The sequence below is a fragment of the Taudactylus pleione genome, unplaced genomic scaffold (genome assembly GCF_031769625.1).
Source record: "Taudactylus pleione unplaced genomic scaffold, aTauple2 ptg000206l, whole genome shotgun sequence".
Classification (NCBI taxonomy): Eukaryota; Metazoa; Chordata; class Amphibia; order Anura; family Myobatrachidae; genus Taudactylus; species Taudactylus pleione.
Window position 1 is genome coordinate 9,947,938 of NW_028284608.1, and position 12,234 is coordinate 9,960,171.

The 12,234-nt window shown below is 44.7% G+C and overlaps 1 protein-coding gene across 1 annotated transcript in view; it reads right to left on the reverse strand.

Moving 5' to 3' along the window:
* The window catches only part of TMX4 (thioredoxin related transmembrane protein 4), a 99,960-nt gene that overhangs the window by 64,901 nt on the left and 22,825 nt on the right, over positions 1 to 12,234 (reverse strand). The window contains exon 2 of the mRNA XM_088478038.1: positions 9,101 to 9,216. Coding sequence (XP_088334164.1) covers positions 9,101 to 9,216 — 116 coding nt within the window. The remainder of the gene's footprint in view (positions 1 to 9,100; positions 9,217 to 12,234) is intronic.

Below are 12,234 nucleotides of genomic sequence, written 5' to 3' on the forward strand. Positions count from 1 at the left end.
TAGAGAAGTATAATTAATCCTTCTATAGGTTCAATCGTGTGCAAAGAACTGACCATCAGCATGAAACATTACAGATATCATTTTTTTATCTTTTTAATACCAACTATGGTCCGAATATGGGACAATGGCTAGAAAATATTATGTAGGGGATTTTGTCAGTCTAAATAGATTAATTTTTGCCCTTCTGGCTTAAATCACAATCACATATGAAGCTCTTAGTTTTAAGTAATTGGTATCTCCTGAAAACAGTTAGGTCGTAAAAGCTAATGGAGGATATCGGATGATGATCTACTTAGGACACAGGGTCTCAAACTCGGTCCTCAGGACCCCAAACAATGCATGTTTTCCCAAGTCTCCTCACAAAATGACATGTGCAATAATTAACTCCACCTGTGGCTCTTCTAAACTACACCTGTGCACCTGCCAGGTGACCTGGAAAACGTGAACTGTTTGGGGTCCTGAGGATGGAGTTTGAGAACCACTGCCTTAGGGTATAGAGCTGGTGGATAAATGGGTAGAACACACAATTTGTATACACCTAGTGGGCAAATTATTATGACCACCAAGCGATGTTATGCAAAGTAGCTATTCTGTAGATAATGCCGACGTATGTTGTCTGAATCTGAATAAGGGAAAGGTGAAGGTAATGCATAGACTAATGAAGTGTATGACTTGTGAAATAATAGGTAAACAACATGATCTGACGGACTTTGACTGTGGAATGATTGTTGGCGCTCGGAACAGTGGTGCGAGCATCAGCAAAACGGCTGCACTGGTGAATTGTTTGAGTGCGGCAGTTGTTAAAAAGTGTACACAAAGTGGACCAGCAACAGAATACTGTGTCTGTGCGCAAAGGCCTGTGGATATATACAACAACTGCTGGATGCTATAGCGGAACAGAGAGTGGGCAGACATTTTCAGTCCCATAGATGGGCATCAAATTACAGATAATCTGAATCAGGGACTAATTCAGATGGCCTCTCAACAACCAGTACGCCGCACATTACATCGTATTGGCTACAGAAGCAGAGAGCCTGCCTGTACGCCATTACTTTCTGCTGCAAACAGGGTGAAATGCCTCCAGTTTGCTCAGGAATTGGACAATAAATGATTGGAAACGGTTCATGTGGTCTGATAAATGATAATATTATTTGCACCATGCAGATGGTAGAGTGAGGATATGGAGACAGCAGCATGAAAGCATGGATCCTTCTTGCATAGTCACGACTCTTCAAGCTGGTGGAGGCAAAGTTATGGAGATACAGTTCTTCGCATTTAGGCTAATATTCACTTGAATAGGATAGGTTACATAGCAGTCTGTGCACAGGGAACACAGTGACATTGGTGTGAGTGGTGGGTGAATAGGAGAGGTTACATAGCAGTCTGTGCACAGGGCACACAGTGACATTGGTGTGAGTGGTGGGTGAATAGGATAGGCTACATAGCAGTCTGTGCACAGGGCACACAGTGACATTGGTGTGAGTGGTGGGTGAATAGGGTAGGTTACATAGCAGTCTGTGCACGGGGCACACAGTGACATTGGTGTGAGTGGTGGGTGCATAGGATAGGCTACATAGCAGTCTGTGCACAGGGCACACAGTGACATTGGTGTGAGTGGTGGGTGAATAGGAGAGGTTACATAGCAGTCTGTGCACAGGGCACACAGTGACATTGGTGTGAGTGGTGGGTGAATAGGATAGGCTACATAGCAGTCTGTACACAGGGCACACAGTGACATTGGTGTGAGTGGTGGGTGCATAGGATAGGCTACATAGCAGTCTGTGCACAGGGCACACAGTGACATTGGTGTGAGTGGTGGGTGAATAGGCTAGGCTACATAGCAGTCTGTGCACAGGGCACACAGTGACATAGGTGTGAGTGATGGGTGAATAGGAGAGGTTACATAGCAGTCTGTGCACAGGGCACACAGTGACATTGGTGTGAGTGGTGGGTGAATAGGATAGGCTACATAGCAGTCTGTGCACAGGGCCACAGTGACATAGGTGTGAGTGGTGGGTGAATAGGATAGGCTACATAGTAGTCTGTGCACAGGACACACAGTGACATTGGTGTGAGTGGTGGGTGCATAGGATAGGTTACATAGCAGTCTGTGCACAGGGCACACACTGACATTGGTGTGAGTGGTGGGTGAATAGGATAGGTTACATAGCAGTCTGTGCACAGGGCACACAGTGACATTGGTGTGAATGGTGAGTGAATAGGATAGGCTACATAGCAGTCGGTGCACAGGGCACACAGTGACATTGGTGTGAGTGGTGGGTGAATAGGATAGGCTACATAGCAGTCTGTGCACAGGGCACACAGTGACATTGGTGTGAGTGGTGGGTGAATAGGATAGGTTACATAGCAGTCTGTGCACAGGACACACAGTGACATTGGTGTGAGTGGTGGGTGAATAGGATAGGCTACATAGCAGTCTGTGCACAGGGCACACAGTGGCATTGCTGTGAGTGGTGGGTGAAGGCGCTGCTGCCACCAGTCTGTATAGCGCTGATGGTCACTCCCGTGACAGGGCCCCTATGCAAAGCAATACAACTAGAGCACCTCAAATAAAAAAAAAAAAACTGTTGGCAGAAGCGATTTCATCGTGCGCGTAGCCGCGGGCAACAGCATGTCTTATATAAATTTCGACAGCATTGTTGAGATAAAGGGGACAAAAAAACTGTTACAAAGATTAAAAACAACAATTAAAACTTCAGTTATAGACTGCTGGTAAAAAGTAAGCAGAAGCATTTAAGCCACTGGAAATTACTATGGCGATAGAACTGTTAAGGGATTTCACTAATCTGTATAAATGCATTCCTTGTTTTTAACAGCTATTACAACAAAAAACGGTTTACTGCTATTAACAATCCTTTAAGTGCTTTTAATGGACAGGTAGCCTATTGCAGATGTACTCTGTATGTGAGCATTGGCGGAACACTAATTGTTAAGGGTTTGCACATATCATTACCATCCACACCTCTGGAGTCCCAATAGAATACTCTACAGCAAACATAAGTAAAAGGGAAATCACTTCCTAATGGACATACTGTTAAATAGATTCCAGATTTTTCCGATGGTCTATCAGAGCTGGTGTGGACATTATGGTATTATCACTGAACGAGACAGTGAGCAAATTCCAGCCAACTGGAATATTGGAAACAATTCTCCTAGAGTTTGTCTCCCTGGGGTCTAAAGACCTCATTCAGAGCCGCTCGCAAAATGCGAGTGCTCGCTCTGAATGAGGGCGGCCACTTCTCTGTAAAGTGCCGGCCTCCTGGCCGCTCGCTAAGCTGGCGTCTAGTGTGTAGGGGCCTTAACTGTCAGTTTAGCGGCTGTGTTTGAAAAATGACAGTTAGGAGCTAATGGGTTGGTACTTTATTTCTCTCTCTCCAAGTGTTAATGCGTCTGAAAGCGCAAATCTATCCCGCCCACTGTGCTAGTGTCCACAGACGCAACCTTCATCATTAGTACTGGTATTTGCACCAGTCCCATGCTAGGTTGCAAAAGATCCATCGGAAACAGGCGTCCCTTCCCCGTACACATGACTCATCTACCCCCTGCCATTTATGGTGATGCATAGTAAACAATGGCACAATAATGTTCTTACACCCATCAGCCATAACATTAAAAACCACCTGCCAAATCCTTATGCTTGCCCATTTTTCCTGTTTCCAACACATCAACTGACAGTTCAGTTGCTGCCGGATATATTCCACCCCATGACAGGTGCCATTGTAACGAGATAATCAATGTAATTCACTTCACCTGTCAGTGGTTTTATTGTTATGGCTGATCGGTGTATTTAGGGACACCCATGCCACCATATATGATCAATATCAATCTTAAGCAAAGTCACATAAAGATGACATGTAGTAATATACTGAGCTGTTCTAATATTATTTAGCTGTCTGCAAAGGCCACATGCTATCATAGGACCCGATTCTGAGTCTCACGGTTCTGAGGCTGCTTTCCCTAAGACCACAGCATTGTACTCACTTTCATATGCTAATGCATCTAAAAGAGCAAATCTATCCCGCCCACTGCGCTAGTGTCCACAGTCGCAACCTTCATCATTAGTACTGGTATTTGCACCAGTCCCATGCTAGGTTGCAAGAGATCCGTCAGAAACAGGCGTCCCTTCGCCGTACGCGTGACTCAGAATAACATGGAGCTGTACATACATGCCCAGCACACTCGCATGAAACGCCCAACAGGAATAGTCTGTATGTGCGTCTTGACACCCGCAAGCACAGAAACGCCTACTTCCATGTAACCAAATAGCAATTACAATCGGGACTCATGAATATCCTCACGTCAGAGCTCCTGTAGAGCAGTAGGGCATCAACGCGTTTTGCAGGGGGTTTTTTCCAGAGCATGAGCAGTATACAGGAGAACTTCTCAGCCTGTATGCAGACTGAGCTATAACACTTTTCTCTACATAGACAGTAGGAATTGGGGGAGAAAGGGGGGACAGACATAGCCCAGGGACAGGAAGGGCACGTTAAAGTACCGTACATCCTATGAAGTGGTTAAGTAACTATATACACACCTCTTAGGAGGTGTATCTATTGCAGATGGCTGGTCCCTGAAAAGGATATGAAACGCGCATGAACACTTTGGATGAACTTAGCAGGGCGCGATGACTCTGCTGGCGTCTTGCATAATGTATCAAACATGTGCTTCCCTAAATATCTCCAAAATGGGTACACAATTGGACATCACAGACATGACAAATACATATGCACATGCATCCGAGTCGCAAAAAGCCTGCGCATTGAGATGCAGCACATAACCAGATGCACGGTCTGAGAACTTTAGTGGTCGTTTCCGGGAGGTAACGAGGGGGGGTGGCGAAGCGGCTGGGGACCTGTTGCTGAAAGCTGCAGCGTTGAAAGACACACATCTGGCTAAATACGCCCAGTGACGTCTAAATACGCCCAGTGACGGAAACGCAGGGTCTTAAGACACCGCAAGTTGCGTCTCAGTTGATTGAAATTCAGACATGTCATTAGCATAAAGATGCAGATGTGACTGCGGAAAAGTACGCGGCCACGTCCACCTCTAAATCAGGTCCAGAGGCTCTTTCATGAAGTGCAATATAAGACGCTTATACCATGCAGTCGTTTCAATTAACATTATGTTATAATTCACCCAAAGAAACCTGTTTTTTTTTTAAATGTTAAATCACAGCGTGTTTCACTGAAATATGGTTTTGTTGATATCATTTTTCAAATAAAATCACTAATTCTCTACCTTCCATTAAACACGTTGCTGCTATGGAAACTGCAAGTCCCTGGGTTATATTAGATGAACACTGCAATCAGAGTACGTGATGGAATTTCATAAATATAAACAATGACTGGAGTGTGTAATACTATGGTGATATGTGGAGTTGTGGACAATGGTGTTTCAACCTACAGCATTCAATCAGACATTCTCTGTCACTCTCCAAACTGTGCTAGAAGAATGAAGGCGGGTATCCACTTATAGATATACAAACGAGAGCACAATTACGACATTTCTGTCGTGCTCTCGTTTGTATATCTAGTGATGTGCCTAGACTGATCGTTCACTCGTTCAGTCCAGGCACATCCCTCATCCCCGCACATGCTGAGCCTGACGAGATCGTCAGGTTGACCAGCATATACGGTCGATGTCGGAAGCAACCAGCGGGCACGGGCATCGCTGGTCACTTCCAACCAAAACATGCCCGATGCATGCACAATTTGCAAGCGATTGCACGATAACGACGTCGTTATCATGCAATCGCTTGGTTAAATCGCCAAGTGGATACCCCCCTTTAGAGAGTTTGATTGGTTCCCTTGTGACACATCACTTTTCAATACATTAATACATGATAGTAACTGGCTCCCAGCCAACCACAGAAGAGATGCTTTGGACAGAGGCTCAATGACACTTCCCCAACGTACAGTTTCTGGGGCTTGTAATGACGGCCATATGCTTTCACTGTCACATGAAATAAAATGATACCCAGATGACTGAAGGGATAAGGGGATGGGGGGTATAGTGGTTCGCACTGCTGATGAACAGAACTGGAGCCATAGACCTTTCTGTATGGAGTTTTGATTGTCACCCCATGTTTAAGTGCACTTCCTCAAGGTAGTCCGGTTTCATCCCACAGTCCTGGATCCCAGGGTATGCAATTCATATGTCTCTGGGAAGCACGGCGTTTTAACAACAAACGATTATGACAATGTAAAGAAATATTTTGAATTAAAATGTGTATTCTGATGCTGGCTAGAGACACAATGGGGAAAATCCACTTAGGTGCGAGTTGGGTCCTACGATTTGCATTTGTGCACAGCCCCCTAAGCAGGTCAGAAGGTAAATCTTTATTCAAGGTACAAATGTCGGGATCTCTGATACGCCACTCACAATGATTAATTGCGCAGTTAGAAGGGCTAAAATATCATTATTTGGCCAATACAGACATGTCAGTTTTCAGGTGAATTTCTCTAAATTAAAAATATGTGGGAGAGGTATGTTAGGGTGTAAATGATGTGGGACAGGTATGTGGAGGTGTAAATTAATGTGGGAGAGGTATGTGGAGGTGTAAATTAATGTGGGAGAGGTATGTGGAGGTGTAAATTATGTGGGACAGGTATGTTAGGGTGTAAATTATGTGGGACAGGTATGTGGAGGTGTAAATGATGTGGACAGGTATGTGGAGGTGTAAAGGATGTGGGACAGGTATGTGGAGGTGTAAAGGATGTGGGACAGGTATGTGGAGGTGTAAAGGATGTGGGACAGGTATGTGGAGGTGTAAAGGATGTGGGACAGGTATGTGGAGGTGTAAATGATGTGGGACAGGTATGTGGAGGTGTAAAGGATGTGGGACAGGTATGTGGAGGTGTAAAGGATGTGGGACACGTATGTAGGGGTATAAATGATGCGGGACAGGTATGCAGAGGTGTAAATGATGTGGGACAGGTATGTGGAGGTGTAAAGGATGTGGGGCAGGTCAGGTATCTTGAGGTTTAAAAGATGTGCAACACGTATGTTGGGGTATATATTATATAGGAAAGGTATGCAGAGGTGTAAATGATGTGGACAGGTATGCAGAGGTGTAAGTGATGTGGGACAGGTGTGTCAAGGTGTAAAGAATGTGGGGCAGGTCAGCTATGTTAGGGTGTAAATGATGTGGGACAGGTATGTGGAGGTGTAAATGATGTGGAACAGGTATGTGGGGGTGTAAATGATGTGGGACAGGTATGTGGCGGTGTAAATGATGTGGAACAGGTATGTGGGGGTGTAAATGATGTGGGACAGGTATGTGGAGGTGTAAAGGATGTGGAACAGGTATGTAGGGGTATAAATGATGTGGGACAGGTAGGTGGAGGTGTAAATGATGTCGAACAGGTATGTGGGGGTTTAAATGATGTGGGACAGGTATGTAGGGGTATAAATGATGTGGGACAGGTATGTGGAGGTGTAAATGATGTGGAACAGGTATGTGGGGGTGTAAATGATGTGGGACAGGTATGTGGAGGTGTAAAGGATGTGGAACAGGTATGTAGGGGTATAAATGATGTGGGCCAGGTATGTGGAGGTGTAATGATGTGGGACAGGTATGTGGAGGTGTAAATGATGTGGAACAGCTATGTAGGGGTATAAATGATGTGGGACAAGTATGTGGAGGTGTAAAGGATGTGGAACAGGTATGTAGGGGTATAAATGATGTGGGCCAGGTATGTGGAGGTGTAATGATGTGGGCCAGGTATGTGGAGGTGTAAATGATGTGGAACAGGTATGTAGGAGTATAAATGATGTGGGACAGGTATGAGGAGGTGTAAATGATGTAGGACAGGTATGTAGGGGTATAAATGATGTGGGACAGTTATGCAGAGGTGTAAATGATGTGGGACAGGTATGTGGAGGTGTAAAGGATGTGGGGCAGGTCAGGTATGTTGGGGTATAAATGATGTGCGACAGGTATGTGGGGGTATATATTATATAGGAAAGGTATGCAGAGGTGTAAATGATGTGGGACAAGTGTGTTCGGGTATAAATGATGTGCGGCAGGTATGTGGGGGTATATATTATATAGGAAAGGTATGCAGAGGTGTAAATGATGTGGGACAGGTATGTTGGGGTGTAAATGATGTGCGACAGATATGTGGGGGTATATATTATATAGGATAGGTGTGTAGGGGTATAAATGATGTGAGACAGGTACATGGAGGTATACTGACGGAGGATGGGATTTAGAACTTGCAGATAAGAGGTAAAAGCGTTTATTTAAAATTTTCAGAAAACACTGAAATACTATACATACTGTACATTTTTTCAGTGCCCCAAAGACTTTAATTTGCTGAAAAACACATGCTTGCTATCATTTTTCTACCATTAATAAAAAGTGCCAAAGTCAGCCATTTTAAGAACCTCCAGTACTATGGCCACGATGAACGCGCATCGAACCGGATTTTCGCTGTGTGTGAATGCAAACGACAAAGGACGAAGTCCCGGGTCCACATCTCTGCTCTTTACCAGGGTTAAGCTGAGACCCGGGAATTTTCTGGGTTGGTAGACCCGGCATTTTCCCAGATCTTATATATGAAGGAGGTATCAGTTGTCACATTTGGGGGCCCAGGAAGGTTTGTTGTTATTTGTAGAAAAAAGCAACCTACCGCAAATTGTCATTTCTAATTGGCTCTGGCATTTCTCGGGTGCGCGCATTTGTGCGAGTTTCATGAAACAAACTGACTCCTAATTAGATTGAGCCCTATTTACTGTACTATGAATTGGACAAATGAAAAAGAAAATGAACAAAACAAATTTAACGGCAAACTCAGCTAACGGATGTTAATGTGCACCTGGTTATACCATGCTGTGATGGAAGAGGTAGAAATGCATTTTGTTTTTAGGTCATACAGGGATAATAGTGACTACGTTTATATGTAGCACACAAATACTAGGCAACTCCCATCTGTGTAAACGACAGCATATTTTAAATGAGACCCCATTGCAGTGAAACATGATTTTGTCAAGGAGGAAATCTGCACCTTCTATAGAATCACTCCTGAAAGAGGCCATTGTGAGCACACTGTACATGTAACGCCCATTATATATGTACCTGGTTCTTCAGTGACATCCACTTTTGCAACGTTAACATCGAGGGCCGGACCTTGTTTTGCAAAACTCTCCCACTCTGACTGAAATTGCTGACATGCCGGACACCAGGGGGCATAGCTGAAATAACAAATGTATACATTATACATCGTAGAATCCAACAAGTTTCTAGCAGTACAAGTCTATAGTAGGCTACAATATGTCATTTATTTTTAAATTACAATACAGGCATAATACAGCCATAACTAATACAGAATCAAGGCAAAATTTTGCCATTTAGATCCATGTAAATGTGATCATAAACATATTGGGAGTTTGGGGTTTATTTATATACATAATATATAACACACACACACATACATATCAAGGGCTGGAGTGGGACAGGGTTTAAGTGAGGAAAAAGGACAGTATTGCAAGCACCAAAAGGAGCGCACGCAGCCAGAAAAGGGGCGTGGCCACTCAAAAAGGGGCATGTCCTTTTATCACTGTAGGGGGCGTGCCTAGCACTCACGGAGATGCTGTGCAGCCCCAAAGCTCTCCATGCAGGCTCAGTCGCACAGATATACAAGTGTTGCGCATCAAATTAATCAGTGCAGTCTCCCATTGTGTATAATCCGCATCGCATCACGACTAAGAAGCAATTTCGGATGAATAAGATGCTCACTCACACTAGGCGTCTCGCATTGCATGGCATATTGAGGCTAGGGGTATGAGGTCCCATCTGTACATGGGTATTGGAGCCTAGGGGAGAATGCAGATCATATGTGCAAGGCCTTGGGATTTCCCTGGGACTCACCCTTAGACCCTTATACTCCCCAGAATGCCAGTGATTATTAGGCAGGAAGCGGATGTACTGCTCAAATGTGTACAGTCTAAAGCCGATTGTCATTTGCTCCCATGCATTACCGGATTTTCATTCCAACTAACCAATTATTTGGAGGAAAGTTGGTCTGGTGTATGGCCAGCTTAACATGTCAGAATGATTTTTATTTTCACATTCCGTAGTGCTAGATCACGCTCAAAAGGTCCCCTCTAATCCAGATTAACCCACCAAAATTCCAGATGGTTTGGAACGCAAGATCAATGTAACTGAATGAGGCACATCCTCTTTGTCATAAGTCAATAAACAATGGCGACATCAGCTTACATTTTTTTTCCCCCGCACTTTAAATCTTTTGGCGAGATACAATCATCAAGCCTAGGAAGTCAAATTAATTTTCCTGCGACTGTATTATGGCCCGCATGTACAGAATAATTAAACATCTCCTAGGGCTCTGTCATCCTTTCAGTCTGCTCGATGGATTATGTATGAACAGCTCAGAGATAAAAAAAATTTTTTAAAAAGAACAATTTTTGCTACTTTACACTGACAACAAAAAAAGGCAGAAAAAACAACGTACTTCACTTTCCACATCATGGCGACTCTTAATCATACACAAAAGTAGCTTCAAGCAAGATGTTTATTACAAGAATAAAGTGTTACAGTCAGCCATAGGAGGTTATTGTTCTCCCCAGTAAGATACTTGTTTTTATAAAGTTAACTGTTTCAGTTCAAGATGTGTCTGTATCAGCATCTCTCAAACGCGGTCCTCATGGAACCCTGACAGTGCGTGTTTTCCAGGTATCCTCAGGAATCATCAGTACTTGTTTTAGTCAATGTACAAACCTGTGCTCCAGCTAGGTGGTCTGGCACACATGCAGTTTTGAGAGCTACACACTGGGGAATATCCAATTAGGCACGAGTTTTACCCATTGTGAAAAGCTCCAGGATTAACGCCCAGAGCTATTAAATTATTTAGCCTTTTCCCCACTCGGCAAAACCTCTGGTAACGCGTGGTAATCCATGGACTCCAGGTAAAATTCGGAATCTATTGAGTTTTCTCTTTCATCCACTAGGGGACACTGAAGTTTGCTTACGCTGGGGTATAGAGGCGTGGATAACTGGAGCTGGCACTTTAAATAATTTAGAATTGTGAAGCTCCTCCCCCTCTATGCCCCATCAGCCCTCAGTTTAGAAAATGTGCCTCATGGAGCTGGTCACAGTTTGCTGTGCTCCAGCAATACATTGGAGTCCCTGCTCGCGGCTAATGGAGAGGGACAGAGACATAGCGGGGTTGTCAGTAGGCTCCTCCGTTAGACGGGGGCAGCCATTCCCCGCGACGCCCGGCCTCCCGGCGAGTACATAGCGCTTCTGCTGCGCTGCTACATCTGTACCTCAGTCCCTGCTCGCGGCTAATGGAGAGGGACAGAGGCATAGCGGGGCTGTCGGTAGGCTCCTCCGTTAGACGGGGGCAGCCATTTTCTATAGCAGGCTTGATGAAGGGGGGCCGAGCCAAAACAGCGCGGGCTCTCACACTCCACACTAGCGGCACAGAGCTGTTCCAAACAGCGTGTCTGCCATTTGTTGTGCTAACTGCCGGTATTCTCTCCTTCCTGAGGCAGAGTGCAGCTGCTAGGCTACAAAACCTTTGCTGTAGTGTGCAACAATACAAGGAGCATAGCCCAATAGCTCAATGGGCTAATGCTCCATAACACAGTGTAGATGTCCTGGGTTCAGATCCCAGTGAAGTATCTTATAACCGATTCTCCTGACTACATCCCTGGTACAGAAATCACTGGGGTGTAAGTGGGGAATCAAATCTGTGGGAAGGGAGTGGGGTGTACCTCCTCCTCTGTGTCCCAAACTTCTGTTTTCAGTTCTGTCTCAGTTCTGATTCTTTTATATATACAGTATACTGTGACATTGATATACACTCAAAAGGGACAAACAGAACAAAGTCTTTAAGATGTTTGTCTGTTTGAAGTGTAATACCAAACAAGCCCCATGACACTGGCTCCACGCTATGTAATGCTTGTATAGCAATGATTTCATCTATGGCTATTATTGACTCACCTGCCCCCCATGGGCCGCTGACATGATAGGAATTATGAGAGACTTGACGTCAGAGTTAAAGTGTCTAGACACCCTGGTACATGTTATGGGTGCAGCGGTATCTGCACCCTCCACTTCCTACTAAAGCGTACTCTAACAACTGTTCTCCAGCGGAACAGTCGGATTAAGTATTCCTCACAACGGAGGATACCGTAGAGTTGAACTGTACCCCTCAAGAGTTAGTCTGCCTCTCCCGGGAAGAGGAG